General features: G+C 41.7%; 1 protein-coding gene across 1 annotated transcript in view; it reads right to left on the reverse strand.

The window, feature by feature from the left end:
• Positions 1-17,765, reverse strand: part of csmd2 (CUB and Sushi multiple domains 2) — a 221,697-nt gene that overhangs the window by 43,827 nt on the left and 160,105 nt on the right. Inside the window, exons 42-50 of the mRNA XM_010794261.1 lie at positions 16,668-16,683; positions 15,935-16,051; positions 15,143-15,352; positions 13,670-13,858; positions 11,041-11,218; positions 9,006-9,151; positions 8,834-8,914; positions 7,853-7,966; positions 1,427-1,615 (exon numbers count right to left, since the gene is read on the reverse strand). Coding sequence (XP_010792563.1) covers positions 1,427-1,615; positions 7,853-7,966; positions 8,834-8,914; positions 9,006-9,151; positions 11,041-11,218; positions 13,670-13,858; positions 15,143-15,352; positions 15,935-16,051; positions 16,668-16,683 — 1,240 coding nt within the window. The remainder of the gene's footprint in view (positions 1-1,426; positions 1,616-7,852; positions 7,967-8,833; positions 8,915-9,005; positions 9,152-11,040; positions 11,219-13,669; positions 13,859-15,142; positions 15,353-15,934; positions 16,052-16,667; positions 16,684-17,765) is intronic.

The raw sequence follows: 17,765 nt of genomic DNA on the forward strand, positions 1-17,765 counted from the left end.
ATATAATATACGATTCCTCGACATCCACCACACCATGTCACCCACACACGACACACACACCGACCACGACACAGACACACACACACACACACACACACACCACACACACACGACACACACACACACACACACACACACACACGCGCGCGCGCGTGCACACACCCGCACACGCATCTACGCCGCCTGTCTGCGCCAGAGTCAAACCAAAACCACAGGATTACGACATGAAAGTTATGATACTAATATAGGTCAGAGACTATCAAAATGCAATAATACTCTCACGAGAGATGAAGACTTTAGCATATATATTTATGTGATTACCACCACACCACACACATATATACAGGCGGTAGACATCGACAATAACAGAGTACATATGGCGTGACAACTTACTTAATTTTCATTTTATATATTCAGCGAGNCAAAGGGTCAAAAGGGGGCCACACCCAGACCTGAAAGTAGTAGTAGTAGTAGAACCTTTATTTATCCGGGAAAATCAATTAAGAACACATTCTTATTTACAATGATGACCTGACAGGAGGCAAAGGCTTCCTGAGGGGATGGGGTTTGGGAGGGAAAAAATAAAAAGATCCGGGCACTACAGAACCGAGGAAACAACACAAACACATAGAGCAAAGATGACAGGCATAGCAGTTAAACATATAAAAACTCTAAAAGAATATTGCTGTGGTTCAATCAGTCATTAAAATCAGCATCAGGAAAAGCAGCTACATGTGTGTACCAGGGTGTCTATAATAGTGACATTGAAGGTGCGGGGGGAGACAAAGGTTTTCATTTTCAACATTGTTTGAATGACATTCCAGCTATCTGCTGCTGCAAATTGAAAAGCGGAGCGGCCAAAGGATGTATGGGCTTTGGGGATCTTTAGCAGAATGCTTGTAGCTGACCGGGTGTTGTGCGTCGGGGGTGGGCGGAGTTGCAGTAATTGTGTGAGGTACAGTAGAAGGGGGTGAGGCCTAGGAGTGTTTTGTAAACAAACATCAGCCAGTAGATGTTGCGCCTGGTCTCAAGAGAGGGCCAGTTAGCCACAGAGTACAGGTCAACATGATACTCAGTTCAGCTGTTTTTGATACAAACAAGGTCAAAACAATTATAATGCTGCACAATCTAAATAGCATGTTACCAGTGTTCAGGTATCTATTTTATGATTTGATCTTAACTTTTTGGTAATTTGTATCCTTCATATTTGTAGTTGACCACAATACTTTTTAGTGCAGTTTAATTCTACAATAAGTCATTACATATTGCATGTGAAAATTGCCAGAGTTGAATGAGGCACGTGTTGTCTTCTTGAACCTGAAATAAAGTTTGTTGACCAATATTTGTCATAGTTTTTGTTATCAAAAACAAATCAACACAGACATGATACTATGTGCTCCCTTTCATTACAGATGCAGTGACTCACCATCAAAGATCTCGAGCTCATCAAACTGACGGCTGGTCTGGAATTGTTCAATAGTGAAGGTGATGTTGTAGCCGGGCTCCACTTTGACCACCCAGGAGCAGGACTCGAAATGTGGGAAGCCGTTGCCTGGTGACAGGCTCATGATGACATCTGTTGAAGCTGTCAGGATCTCATTCATGGGACATGTCACTGTGAGAAAAATAAGACATATTTATTACAGGAGGAAAGGCTTGTTTACATGTAGCTTTCCAGTGTTGTTTCTTACACATATACCTTAACATGGTTTTTCATTGTTTTCTATTTCAGGGAATTTAATTTACATTGAAGCACAAATTGGATCGGTTAGAACCATGTTGTTGTTGGAAGGCAACTCAATGTGACTAAAAGCATCGCTAAGCTAATTTTCATCCTGGTGTTGATGCTGTCGTGGCAAACAAAGCTGTCCAGGAAACGGCTTATACATTATATAAGATTACTCTCTTGCCACGAGCATATTTCCTGCTCTTTGCCCATTGTCAGAATGTGACAGATGTGATGCTTATTAGCCGGCGCACGCTCACATCTGCCTGGGAGTCATATTGCTGTGACACGTCTGGGTGGACCACATACTGTACTCATGTCCTACCCCCTCTGTCACTGTTATTTATTTTGGGACATCTCTATGGCATGCTTTGACATTTCTTATTGGTTTCTGTCTGTATTATCAGACGTTACACAACGCTTCTGTCTGTTGTGCTTTTCCTGCGATGCTGTGAAGCCAACCTCTTAATTCGCCTGCTTACACAGTGGAACCATAATAACAAACTACAACATGAAAGGAAGCCAATGCTGCTATGACAACACAATGCTTTTGCTGCTTTTGAGTTGTTCTCCTTTCTATTGTTTTTTTGGATCACTTAATAGGGCTGAGGTCTAAAGAAAAGGACGGTAAAATAACTCTTAAAAAAATGGGAGATTTTAATTTTCTTGTTTGCATTGGATTGCTTTTAGTTTCCATTCACATACATAAAGCAAATGTTCTCTATTGACTGTTTTATAATGTATATTACTGCTTTCCTATATCACAACGAATCCCAAGGGTCTACTTTGATCAACATCATTGTATGAAAGGTTTTAACACTGAAGCCTTGCTGAAACTCAACCCAGAAGCTGGTTAAGAGCTCTTCAATTAAAAAAAGACCATTTAAAAAAAAACATGGTTATTGTTAAATACCAGCCACTGGCTTTAATTACAAAGCAGAAATAAAAAACAAACAAAGCATAACATTCTGCATGTGTGATTTAAAACCACTTTAAAGAGCACAACACAAGGTGTTTTTTTCATGTACGTATGTTTTTTGTGTGTGAGTGTGTTTGGGCACAAAACATAGCAGGGGTGTAAAGGCCCCTGTTGTGTGCCGCAATTTAAATACTCAAGCCACATTAGCCTCAGGGTAAGGCAGCACTGGAAGGTTTTTTATTACAGTGCTGAAATATTGAATGCTCTGAATTACATTGTAAAAGGGCCATATTTGTAGGACAATGTGTAAACCTTTTTCCGTGTACAAAGTGGATCTGTGCGTTTCTTTCAGTACACATTGGTGTATGTGTTTCTTAGCTTGTTCAACCTCCTTCCTGTGTTTATAGGGGAACATATAATTACATGACGAACATCATGGCAGACAGCCCTGGTAAAGATAATTTGCAAATAATCTTTGGAATTTTAGTTTTTACCTGGCTTGGGCTGTCAAGTAGGTGGGATATATTGCCCCAGGTTTTGTCAGATAGTGTCAGGCAAGCTGTCACTCATAAGCCAAGCATGTTAAAATGAGTCCTGTTCCTGTCAATTTTGCCTAAACTTGTGTCCATTAATTTTGTTTTGTATTAGCCAAAAGAAATGGGGCAACAAGTAGGGCAAAGCAAACGAATAATGTCTGAACATTTTGTTGGCTTTTTAAAATAGTGTAGATAACTGTAGAGAGACTGCAAGCAATACAATGAAAGAAAGACTGGGAATGACATGCAACAAGTGTCCCAAATAGAATTAAAACCCTCCATCCCTAGAGTGCCAAAAGAAAAAATACAACAAAAGAACATATTGAGCTCATGTTGTGGAAGCTAAAGTAGTGGGATAATAATAATCCAAACACAAAGTGGGTATGAGAGGAAAATGCTTTGCCATTTGTGAGCATCATCTCAGAAAATACAATTTCCCCCAGCGTGCACAATGGTAAAAGCCAAAGTAATAGTGCCATTTTGACAGCAAACTATTCCTATCCCACTCTCCGAGTTTGTGAAAACATTTACAACCTCAAGCACCTCAGTGGATGTGAGTGAAAAGGCACTTGATTGCACCGGGAAGTAGCGCATCAAATCTATGAGGAAAGTTTATTAAACTATCAATTTTGTGAGGATGAGATGTGTTTTGATGGTGACCTTTCAGAAAGCTTCAACATGTCTTGAAAACAGCTTTCTGCTTGTCTGGGAGTTAATGGAGGGCGACAGGCAGGGAGCTCTTATCTATAGGTTGCTCCTTATGAAACTAATCCAGTTTGAAAAGAAGCACCACTCTGTTTGGATGTAAACAAAAGGGTATTAGGGGACACATCTGACAGCTGGAGAAAGGCAGCTTCAAGACACAAGGTGAGATCAACCATGATACGGCTCAAAATGAAATTTCGCTTTAACGAGACAAGGATTGGAATAAGCTGGTAGCGGGAACAGCAATCTGTGAGACATCCCTTCTGTTGGTGAATAAATTGTTCAACAGTATGCAACAGCCTCCCGATTAAAAATGCGGCAGAAGGCTTCCTTGCAGACAAGCACAGATGCACACACATCTGCATCCATACATTTGAGCTTTCCAGTGTGGAGTAGTATAGACGCACACACGCATCAATCCACAATACATCAAGCATGTAGCACTGCAGAGCTGTTGAGATGCCTTTACTCATGTTGCTATTTAATTAGCATCATCTGAGGAGCGATAACGAGCTGATTGAAGGGGATGGGCCACAACACAAGCATTAGTGTGGATCAAGACCTCACAACTTGAGGAAGTCAGGGACGACAATGAAGATGAGAAAAAGGGCAATTGTAATCCATTCTGTAGGACAAAAAGAAGGGGGCCGGGGCAAAATAATCTAGGGAACAAAAAGGTGATAGACAGAGAGGCGAGGGGGGACTGAGTGGGATGAAGAAAGCGAGCTGGGAGACTAATGTGATGGGTGATTATGCAGGTTTTAAGCAGAAATCTGTCTGGGGGATAAACACAGGGATTTTGGATCATCAGAGCTCATTGGGTTTCATTAATGAATTCAAGCAACACTTAGTACTGATGCTGTTGCTTTGTGTTTGTGTGTGCGCGCTGCTGGAACTCCCCGCAGTCTCAGCAGCAGATGCAGTTAAGGGCTGTGGGTCCAATACGACCCAGTTTAATCAAATAGCGGGGAAATCAGATAAATCACAACCCAACTGGTTGCTCCGATGGCAGAAACACAACAGAGGCTAAAACCCATTCGCCGTCGTGACTGGAGACACATCTCTGGATTAAATAAAGAAAAACAAGAGTGAGTGTGTTTATGTGTCTTCTGATCCATCTCAGTGCTAGGATATTGATAGATAGCCTTGTGTGAAAATGGGTGACAATATATTTCACTGTGTTGTGAAATAGGCTCAGAGAAAAAAAAAATGAGAGAAGAGGGAATAAAGGGTATATGTGTTACATAAAAACCGAAGTCTGACATTGTGAGTCAGTGGAGGAAAGGGGCGAGTGAGGGAGGGGGAGGAAGGAGTGCAGACAGGGGGGAATGCAGAGGATGAGAGAAGATACCGGCGCTTTGGGACAAGCAACACTGCAGAACTGCCTGTAGACTCCAGTGCAGCTCACAATGAGAACATCCACTGCTGTGTAACGCGGTCACATGACAGGCCAGTGCGTGTGTTTATACAGTGCATGCACGAGTGTGTGCAGTTTAATGTGTATCTTGTGGGGTGCACGTGTCAGAGCTAGACGTGTTGATTTGATAGGTGCAGCTGCAGCCGGCATGTGCCCTGCATTTCAATGAGCTGTGCACTTCGTCTCCTCGCTGCCCTCCATCTAAGTCTCTCCCTTCCTCACCTCCCTTTTTAACTCTCCTGCTCTCACTTACAAGCCACCTTCCTGCTCATTTAGCTCTCTCTATGTTTCAAGAAAAATTTATGTTTGACCCCCTTAAGAATCCTGAGACAAACTGTCCCTCATTCTTCACCGTCCAATCTTCTTCTCTTCCTTCTCACTAGCATCTGTTGCCATACTTTGCTCTCTCCTCTCTTCTCTTGACATCCTCTCTCTCTCCTCTCCCTCAACCAGTCAGTCCATGCAGGCAGCATGACAGCTTGCAGGAAAGAGGAGTATGAGGATGGAATTGTTTGTTCTTAGTGTTTCTCAGCACATACGCACATTCAAAACACAGAGATATGTTTATCTTGGCAAGCCAAAGCTGTAGGCAAATCATTATTTTCAAAATTCAAATAAAAAGTGAAGCGAGTGGTTGTTTCTCTAGCAAAAGTATCAGCTTCAGGTGACTGCAGTAGGTAGAGTGGGAGGACTTCATAGAGGCGAAAATAAACACACACACAAATATAACTTTTTCGCCTCTGTTTCCTGAGTACTTTGTTCCACATCATTACATTACATTACATGTCATTTGTTAGATGCTTTTATCCAAAGCGACTTACATACATTCGGTACTGTGGGCAATCCCCACAGGAGCAATTTGGGGTGAAGTGTCTCAGGGACCCAACGACAGCTGCTGACTGCAGTGGGACTCGAACTTGCTATCCCCTGATTCGAAGTCCAGCACACTAACAACTGAGCCACAGCCCCCACCACCATCATTATTATTACCTTACACTAGGGATGCTCGATTATGGCAAAAATAATAATCTTGATTATTTGGGTCAATAATTGATATCACGATTATCCATTTACTTTTAAAACATCAATTTATTGGAGAAAAATAGTATGTTTTTAACAGTTTATTACCCTGAACTTTAAGTATAAATCAACTGAAAAACCAATACAAAAAAAAAGTAATAATAATAAAAAAATAATAATCGTTTTATTTCGATTACGTTGTTTTCGTAATCGTTGCAAGCCGTAATTGTAATTAAAATAAGATTAATTGAGCAGCCCTACCTCACACATCGCCTTTGTCTCTTCATTTGCCCTCTTTCATTCACCAACTCTGCCTCCTCTTCCATACATTGTATATCTTTCCTAAATAGCACTCAACATGAGTTGCATTTCTGATATTCTACCTACTCTCTCTTCTCACAATCCACCAACAAAGTAATACACAGAATGACAACAACACAGTAAGACAGGGGAAAAAAGATTCAATATGTTTAAAAAAAGGAAACAAGAGAATGAAATATGCTTTTATGATATTAATAGCAGAGAAGTAACTCAGGGACCCCTCGATGCACCCAGTCTCTGGCCCAGAGGAGGAGTTTTGCACACAACATGCAGTGTTATGATCATACGGTGTGCTGGGAACACTGCACTCATTGATTCTTCTGGGAGGATCATATCTCAGCATGTAGTGAGCCACACAGAAGCCAGGCTCAGCCTCATGGGAGCCAAGTATCATCCACAGAGAGAGAAAGTAGTGCCTACATTATATGTGGCTGCAGCTTCAGGACTACACGCAGAAAGATTACCCATGGGAGTAAGAAATAAGGCAAACTAGTGCATGAGCCAATGATTAGGGGTAAAATGATACTGTCACACTATAACCCTGCTGGAAATAAACTCGCTGAGAGTGGCTTTGGCAGAGGGAGACACAGTTTCACCTGCGTTTGGATATGTTTATAACAAATTGGAAGCAAAGAAGTGCCAGAACAGCAATTTCAAATCATTGACTAACATTTGCTCACTTAAATGGTAGAGCTGCTGTTCGATAAGCTGATTTATATCTTTACAACATCACACATAAATAAAGCAATGAAAACAAAGATAAGATAACTTTAGAGACTTTTGAACACCAGAATTAATTTAGCATGTAACCAATTATCACATTGTACTTGAACTAATCAATGCTTTTACAGTGTTTGTTTAGAGCAGAGATTATTTGGAGAAAAGCTGGATAATGTAATATTACATTTAGCCAGAAGGGTTAGCGATATCAATGTGTGAAAAGAGGGAGTTAAAGGCTCTAGGGTCACAGATTAGATCCCCAGGCAGGCAGGATAATTGTTGGTAGTGAAATTGAAAGGGCAGTGCCTGCTTCTTACATCCTACCACCGATGAGGAGCCCGTGTTGAGAAAGGCCCTTGACCATCACCCCTTGAAGAGGAGCTGCTCTGCGGCAAACTGAGTGTGTGAATAGGGCCTTTCTGACGAGAGAGCATGCCATTCCCTGGATAAGTGTTTAAGTTTTTTTCAAGCCTCAGGCTTTAACTCACCATCACATGAGGGTGGAGGCCCCTCAAACTCCAAGTATGTCCCCAGCCGGCAGGTCTGGATGCTGTTTCCACTTAAATGGTAGCCTGGAAGACATCTGTAGCGCACTATATCCCCTGAACAGAGAGAGATGGAGGAAGAGGAAGAACAGTTAATGACAGATCGGAGATGGTGGAAACAATATATCTGATTGATACCACCTAACATGTCTTTATACACTAATCAGCACTCCTTAGCTGGGATACTGATTCGAGGTAATAATTTTTCAAGTAACTCAACTCTAACTCACTCACTCAGCATCATCAAGAGGCGTTTACAATATCCCCTGCTGTGGAAAAAACTCTCTTGCTTGGTACTGACGTTGGTGGGACAGAGAGATATGCTTTGGGCAGTGGGTAAAACTGTGCATTGTCTCTCCACCACTTCAAAAACAATACAGTTTTTGCCAAGAAGGTGAGGCTTATAGACAGGGCGAGATATAAACATACTGTTGGTACTTGTCAATGTCTCTAGGTATGTACATGTAGCCCTGTAAATACGATGTCCTTTTGTGTTATCTCTTGTTTTATGTTCATGTTGTAACCTACTTGCTGCCATGTTGGACAGGTCTACCTTGAAAAAGAGATCAATGATCTCAATGGGACCATCAGGTTAAATAAAGGTTTAAAAAAAAAAAGATTCTTTAAAAAAAAAAATCGCGGTAGATTTTGTCAGTCTCACGACGGTATTGAGACATTTATTTACCGCGATATCGCTATTTTCCATATATCGTTACATCCCTAGTAGTTTGTATGAAAGTTGGTGATCCTGGGGCAACTTTCAAGCCAGAATAAGAACCGAAAGAGGGATTCAATATTTAAATTGCTTACATTCCAAAAGTCAGGATGGGTCCAACGTCTAATATAAACAAAGTCAAGGGTGCCTAGTTAATATCTGTGTCTACATATGTATGACTATGCATTTTTGTGACAGCTTCCACCTACCTATTTTAAACTCTTTGCTTGCCATTAGGATCTCTGCATTAGGGATGATGGGAGGAGGCAGGCAGAACTGCAGTCTGTACGCTGTATGGAGAGAAACAAAGACATGAAGTGAGTCAAACACAGAAGCTATATGGTACAGATAACGCTCACTTGAGAAGAGTACATTACATACCTTGATAGCTGATTTGGAATAGTCCACCCTTCTCCGTGTTACTACGGAAACGAATGAGCAGCTGATTGGATGTGCTGCTGGGCGGCTCGTTGGGCTCGCCATCAGTGAACACTCCCAGTTTCCTGGCTGTCTCCAGTGGACCATCCCTAAATGAAAAATAAAAGGTCACAGGTAAGCTATCCAACATTAAACTGTGATGATAATTATCCGTGGGGACTTTATGTCAGCAGCCTCTGCAGAAATGCTCGCTCTGTCTCTAACCATAAAGAACCTTGAAGGCTCTGTGACGCAGTTCTTTGAGAAAAAGCAAACAAAGCCAGATGCCAGATTATGTATAGAAGCTTCCAGCAGCAGAGTATAACCAAGCTGCTCTCACTTCATCATACCCAAAGCAATTACTCTGGGCTGCTCAGGGTGATTATGTTGAAATAAGGTAAAAATTACAGATAAGCGTGGAATGACAGGTCTGGATTGCGCTGTCCCTGCTAACTGCCATCCAAAGGGAGTGTCTTTGGAAGCGGTGGCCCAGCCTTGGCAGTCCCATGGCGTGGGCACGGCCGATTAAGCCGGCTCCCAGATTCCTGCCACAACCATTCAGCTTAAAAACCATCTGTCTTTGGCTGTCAGACTGGGCATGGGAGATTACAAGCAGCTCTGGAAACGGCTGGCTAGGGACTGCTGCCTGACAGCACTGTGGCCAAGCCGCCATTACTGGGCCCATTTCCTTGGCTCAGTAGTTCAGTGGATAGATACACAGCGGTGGTAACTGAAAACTGGGGATCATGATAGTCCCCATCTTGGCTCTGCAGGAGCTTGTTGGGGAAGAGCAGGACGGGGGGCTTTACAGAAGATGAACAATAAGCTTTAAAAGGGTACATTTTGGTCTACTTTAGCTATGTCGTCAAAGTGATACAAACTCTGCATGAAATATTCACACACATTTCTATAAGCAACCCAGTCCGTAAAACATAGATGTCATTCAACGCCATGTGGACTTTCATTTGGTCGTCAAGTAGCCAGCTTGGTTGGCAGTCAGATCTCCGGTGTCACTGAGAGAGGGGACCTTTGGAGCTCATCTCGGGAGAGGGGATCAACTGGGACTGGCAACCGTCATGCATGCAAAATCCTGTCTTTGCTCGCACATATGGCAGGCCCAGCCGTGTGTTATGGAGATTTAACCCCTGATACTCAGTCGGGGAAAATACACAGAACTATCAGGTAAACATCCTGACACAAACATTAGCACACACAGATTTATACAAGCCAAAGCTTACTCTATGTTTTTTCTCTAACACAAAAGTGGGAACTGTATTTCACAAACTGCTCTGATTGGCTAACATACATGACATGTTGCTGAAAAACATTTTCTTTTCATTGAAATTGCAAATAAAAAGACCAAATGAAAAACCTCACAAATTCCTTATCCTACATTTGTATAGATATTGATGTGGTTGAAGATTCATTAAAAACTACTTCCAAATAAGTATTTTTGAGGAGCATGATAAGAAAACCAAGGACACACATAAAACAAAAATTGAAAGCCATAGATGTGACAGAGTTGAGCTTTCGATCCGCAGATCTCTTACAACTGTAATAAGGTGAGGGCCACATGTAGTGGGAGGACGAACTGTACCTGTTAGTCAGAAAACAAGCTGTGGATACACTTCAAGAGGAAAGTAAATGAAAAGAGAGAAATGGGCAGTAGAGATCAGCTTATTGGAGCCTGATTCAGCAACACAACAAAGGTGGATATCACAGGAGAAAAAAAGGTGTACCGGGTAGAGAAGCCTAAGTGGGTGACAAGGAGATGAAGGATGGGATTGAAAAACAAGTCAATGGAGGTGATGATAACGAGAATATTGAACCCCGAATAAATAAATAAATAAACATTGTAACATTTCAACGTTGAAGTACAGGGTGCCACATTTCTTTTAAATGGACTTGGTCTGCTCACTAGAGAAATTGATCAAATACAATTTAACCTTACCCACAGGCAGAAAGGAAGTGTATCTGAAATGTCAAGGTAATTCCTCACCAGACAGTGATGAAGTCGTGCGGCCCGTGAACCTGAAGCAGGGTGAAGCTGACTTTGATGCCGAAGCCAGGAGCCACGGTGATCAGCCAGGAGCAGTCTACTGAGTTGGGGTACTCCTCTGGGTAACCCGGGGAGAAGATGGTCCCATTGTCTGATGTGATGTTCCAACCACAAGGCACTGGGGGAGGGAGGAAGGGAAGCAGAGCGTATATATATATATCAGGGGGCCAGGAATACAACAGGACATATCCGTAACTCAGATGCATTTGGTCAGAAAAATGAATTATCATCCCCATTTTTTGCTTTCCATCTCAGTGTCTCTTTCTTTGCTCTTCGTCTAGCGCCCAGGCACTTGTCTGAGCTAAAGATTAGCCAGTAAAGCCTGTTAGCAAGTGGGGACTTGGATGGAGTGTTTTGCTAAGATAAGGCCTCAACCCATTCCCACTGGGGGTGAACAGAGAGAGCGCAGAGATGAGGCGAGGGGTTAGACTGGCATTTAGACGTGTGTGTATACAGTATGTGTTTGAGGAATGGATATGCATCTAAATGTGTAAACTTGTGTGTGAGTAACAGTTAAGGTTAAAACAGCATGTCTGTGTCAAAGCTGAAAACATGAGAGCATCATAAGTTCATATGCAAAATATCCTGAGGTTAAAAATATCCTGAACAGCCTGACAAATACAGTAAAACTCGCTCACTCGCGTACAAACTATATATACCCTGCACCCAGCCTCAAAACAGCAGCTTGCAGAATAATTATAACTTTATTTCAAACATTCCTCAGGAACTCAGGAGGTTCTAAGCAACTTAACGATTACGAAGCTTAACATCCCCGCTGGTGCCCTCAGAGAAACCCCATATTCACTGTGGTGGAGCAGGGAACAATCAGGAAGGAGTTGTAATCACAGCAGTGCAGGCATCTCAAGCAACCCAGACCGGGTATTCAGCATAACGGCACCATATAAAGCCTATAAGTATATGATAATTCCAAGAGCAGAGTGTGAATGTTTTGTTACTTTGTCTCGCTCAGGTTATGTTTGTGTTCATGTCATACAGCGGCCTGCTTTAGCTCGATGGTAGATAGGCCCCTCTACTGCAGGACCTGTTAAATGAGCTATCGATCAGACCCATTGATTAAACCCCGGACACTCTATCGAGTTGCACATCTGGCTGAAGCCATCAGCTGGCAAGCTACTTAAACCCTATCTGTAGAATTGTGTGTTTGCTTCAAGGGTAAGGTGGCATCAGAAAACTTCAGAAAGGGTTGCAATTTATTTTTCAAAATGCAAAACAAGTCAAATATGATGTCTGGGAAAAGATATGTGAGCTTTCACATGGTTAAGTTAATCATATCGTGTGAATCATAATATGTTTAGTCATATCATGTGAAATGACTGTCTGAAAACTGGGCAGCTTTACAAAATGTCTTTGTCAGCCTCTCCTTTTCCACAGAGACCAGGAAAATAATAGTTATTCCGCAGCCATCTCTATGAATATACAATTCATCAGATACGTATGTTTCTATACAAACCGTTCTACAATATAAATAGACAGAACAATGGAAAAGGGATAATGAAGAAGGCAGACTTGTGACAGCGGAGGTTGAATGCAGACAGAAGTGGAAACAAAGAAACAACAGAAAATAGTTCAGTGCCAGCAACATTGTATTATCATCATTATTGAGACAAGTAGCTAAGTGGAAGCAAGCTAAGAAAAATCAATGTCTCTCAGCCCCTGAGACAGTGCAAATAATGTAGTGAAAGGAAACTAAAGGGCAGGATATACTGAGCTGTATGGGGTCAAATGAAGGTGTTACAACATGGTCTGCTGACATGTAATGCAATAGCTGAGAGCAAATAAGCTCAATATGTCTATTTTATAAAAGAAAATAAACTTATGCTGATAACGACTGATAATATCTGTAAAATAAATCGGTATTACGAATTGTGAGTAAATGTGCCATCCTGAATGACTTATTGTCCCTGTTAATGGATACATGAGGTACCAACTTGTACATGACTTTGACAAGCACCCAGGTATGAATTTTCTGTTCTGAACGCACAGTGAATAACGAAAAAGGCCACAAAAGAGAATGATTGCCTGGAGTGACATTAAATTCTTACTCCTTTTTCCTTCTTCCTTTTCACTCTGAGCCGTGTGCAACCTTACCCATCCCTCTCGCGTTTATCTCTATGCTCCTCCATTTGAAAAGTTCCAGGTGTCACGCGCCATGCACACCTCCCTCTGTAATTTCGTCTGCCGTATTGAAATAATCGACAGCCAGGCGTGTGAATGTGGGTCAGGACGAGGCGAAAGAAAGGAGCACTCATTACTTTTCTTTGTAATTCAGCCCCCTCTTTTATTCAATTTCTATTATTTGACTCCATTTCTCTTACGCACAGTATTGATTTTCACTGCAGACTACTTTGCTTCATTAATGGGGATGATAATGCTGTTTAATTGCATTATTCATAATAGATAATCATAATGTCCATAGCCGCTATTTGCACTAATGATGCCAAATAGCTCAATACATTCTAAACAGGAAGTCATTAACTGGTGGGATTGGTAAATGTGTGAAATGTCCATAATGTGCGGCTATTAAAACGACTAATCTGAATTCTCTCACCTTCACATCGAGGGAAAGGGTGATCCCAATTTCGTGTGGTGCCATGCTCACAGGTGAGGATGGAATGTCCCATTAGCAGATAACCGGGCAGACACTCAAAGGAAATGGACTGGCCCACGTTGAAGCCAGCCCCCACCACCACTCCGTACCGGAAAGGCTCTGGATCCAGGCACTCCTGAAGCTCATAGGCTGAGAAACAGAACAGCATGTATTTATTTATCCAATCGATTCACAGATTTGTATTCAGTCCTTTAGTAAGCATGTTTTTGCCACTCTTATCTTGTTATGACCTGAAGCTAGAATCAATCCATAAAACATTCAATGTTTTGCCTGCTAATGCGCGGCTTCCAGACAATGTAGGTGTTACAGTGGAGAGTCCTCTTTCCCAATTTTCCAACTTGAATTTCCCTTCCTCATCTTGTGCTAAACCTCCCACTCACTCCTCCTCATCCTCCTACTCCTTTTGAGACTGGAGTTTTCAGAGAGAAAGAAAATGCCAGGGGCGGGTTTGACTTAGGCCGGAGTAGTATGATGCAGTCATCAGAAGTAGTGTGGGTAAATAATTCTTCCCTTTCTCTTCTTCTTGGATACAAAAGCAAAGCAGGCAGTGAGCCTTGAAGAGCCAGGATATAAATATGACTAAAGAAATGGATTTCTATGGATCACAGCTTCCCTTTGTAGGAGATAATTCGTGCAAATACTGCGAACGGGGGGTGTTTCCAAATATAATGCTTGATTTATATGCTAATGTACACATCATTATGTAAATGCACAATTCTACCTTTCCATTTGCCGGCTCGTTTGTTGAATCGCAAAACACAAACTTTGTGTGCCTGTTGCATTTGCAGACGAGGGGGATTTACTCTTTGCGGTTATGTAGATATGCAGTGAAGCCTTTTATTGGCAGATGCTGCGGAAATCTTTTAAGTGATCAAGAGTTTTATATACAGGTTTATAGATATGTGGAATTGACTGGCTCTGTGGGCAGATTAGTCTGACACCATCAGCTCTAGGGCTAATTCAGTAATGTGTTATGGCTTTACAACGCTTACACCCTACAGTGAGCCGACACATATGGATAATAAGTGAACACGAAAGAAAGATTATTATATATCGTTCTGTTGCCACAATTGTAATTCACCTTGGTGACTTTACGGTGTAACTAGCTGGACTCAAAGTTATTTTTTCTGCACTTCCGCTTAAACACACAAGATAATTTGAAGCTGCCAAAAACATCCAGTCACACTGAAGTAATTACTCAATTGATGAAGCTTTGCAAGAAGAAAGTAACTCATAATACTGATACGGGCTCAGCTCTGCAAGTCTTCGCCATGGTGATTATGATCATTATTATAAACATACATTAGCAAAGTCTAATTTTATCTGACACAATCCTGGGGCTGATCATAATTTCCTGCTTCAATCTTCAGCATCTTTTACCACCTTCCCTACACATTCCTCTTGGTCTCTTACCCTGGTACTCAAATCTGAACCCCGGTTTGTTCTGTGAATGGTCGCTGTGGAAATATATTGTGGTCTCGTGGGAGGTGGTGAGTAATGAGGAGGGAATATCCTGGCCGCTGAATCGGCCAATCACTGCGCTCGTATCAAGGGGCCCATTGCGTATCTCGAGGAAATCATGGTTGGCCTCAGTGGAGAAGTTGAGGAACTGAAGGTTTGCTCCTGGGGAAAGAACAAAGACATTTTTTTAAGAAAGAAGTGAATGGAAAAGGCAATGCCATTCTCCTACTAAAGTACTACTAAGGGACCCCTGGCACAGGCTCTCAGATTAGGTTTCTGCGTATGTAAATAGTCTGCAAAGGCTACAATCCCCGTGTTCCCTCCAGAGGAAGTTTCTATCCAACACACTCCCCCATGCCTCCTACAGTGGACACCTTTGTTCACTACTTGACTTTTATCACTATGAAACACTTGCACTTCTTTTGGCTAGCGCTCCAACAGATTGTACATGATAGGTTAAGGGGCGGGACATCTCTAAGCAGTGGACCAATCACATCAGTTGGCCATCTAACCATTCAGAGCAGACTGGGTGCTGCAGTATGAGAAAAGTAAAGACTTTTTTGAACAATAACACATTTAAACATGTCACAGTGGAGCCACAATTGACATATATGAAACCTGAAAATGAGCATAATATGTCCTCTTTAAATTATCTACCACTACCAATGTTGTCACTCTCCAACACTACAGTTTGCAAAATTAAAAGTTTTCGAGTTTGGAAAAAGAGCCTCTCACGACACTCACCGTATCCAACTGGCAGGTATATTCTCCAGGTACAGTCACCGTTGCTAGGATAGTTGCCAGGGAAACCAGGGCTGAGAATCATACCCTCATTCTCCTCCCTGATTCCTCCACATTGAGCTGACAGAGGGCAGACAAAGCATTTATTAGCATGTGCAAAAACGGATTCTCACACATTTAAATAATACTATACATAGTACAATATGTTTTTATGTTTGTGAAATAAAAGTCTTAAACCACAATGCCACCAGTAGAAACATTGTTGATGACTTTATATGAGTAAAGTTAGGTCTAGTAAGCCCATTTAAAAAACACAACATCATTGATTAAATAGTTAAAGGTGGGGTAGGTACGTTTGAGAAACCGGCTCGAGATACACTTTTTGTTATATTGGTCCATATGCACGTTCGTGTGTGTGTTGGAGGAGGGGCTCTGTAAGGAAGTGGAAGATTTCTTCCGGCTGTGTATTTTCAAATTCTAGCACACTCGAGCGGGTTTCTCCAAAATTACCTACCCCACCTTTAAGAGCTCTTTTCTTTTTGACTCGAGAGTCCATACAATTTATTTCGCTGCTTTTCATTCCTTTTGCTTTCATATTAAAACCATTGATGGGTAAATGTTTTCCTGACTGAAGTGAGTAAAACCAATGAACGACGAAAAGAGGGAAAGACCCCCCTGAAACCAAAAATAAAAAGATGAAAGGATGGAGAAACTAATGTTAAAAGAATTAGCTGACTTAAGGCAAAGAGGTACTGCAAAAGGGGAAAAGCAAACACAGTGGAGTAGATTAAGAAATGAATGCCAGCATAAGTCAGGGGAGGGAGAAACCACTCAGAGAAAATCAGGGTGTTGTATCGTTGTGTTTCTGTTTGAAAAAAGTCAGCGGTTAAATGTTATCCTGTAGCAGCACCGAAAGCTTAAAGTTAATCAGGAAACTGCTGATGCCTGTGAACACGATGAATCTTCCCTCGACTTCAACCAATCACAGTCTGAGATGGAACTAATTAGGCAGTGGTAGGTTGTTCCAATAAGTTGAAAAAGGCAATCTCACTCTCAAGACTTTAGGTGCAATATAGAAAGGAAGCTAATGCAGTTACATTCAGTGTGTACGCTCAGCCTTCAGGGTGGAAATATGAAACTCATTTTAAAAGTGCAAAAGCTTCCAGGAACACATACAAAAAGACAAACTAGTGAACCAATGCTTTTTTGTTTATCTCAAGTATTTTCTTCATTTTCTGATAGACTACCGTAATTTTCGGACTATAAGGCGCACCTGAATATAAGCCGCAGCAGCTAAATTGAATGATGTGTACATAGATAAGCCGCACTGGACTATAAGCCGCAGGTGTTTTAATGTTTAATTACCATATGTAAGGGTTCGTGCACAGAGGGGATTGTCGGGAAAGAGAGGGCTGTTTGAGGAAGCTCCCATTTATTAACATTTCAACAAACAAGTTGCATATTTGCATAACTTATGCAAATATGCAACTTGTTTGTTGAAATGTTAATAAATGGGAGCTTCCTCAAACAGCCCTCTCTTTCCCGACAATCCCCTCTGTGCACGAACCCTTNGAAAATAAATACCTCACGATGTCTATCTAATTATGAACTTGCTTTACGTTCACGGAACACATTTTTGGTGATAACAAATGCAACAAAGTAACATATTTACCAACACATGTTCTACGCCACTACATACTTACATTCAAATGTGTTCTGCGTCGGTTCAGCCATTCTCCGCAAGGGTTTTTGAAATTGGTCCAAGCGCAAAGCATTGTGGGGATTTTAAGGACGCGAAGTCTACCCATGTGCAGCCTCGAAATTTCCCCCAAAC

The sequence above is a fragment of the Notothenia coriiceps genome, unplaced genomic scaffold, assembly GCF_000735185.1.
Source record: "Notothenia coriiceps isolate Sejong01 unplaced genomic scaffold, NC01 NC01_scaffold00037244, whole genome shotgun sequence".
NCBI classification, from domain to species: Eukaryota; Metazoa; Chordata; class Actinopteri; order Perciformes; family Nototheniidae; genus Notothenia; species Notothenia coriiceps.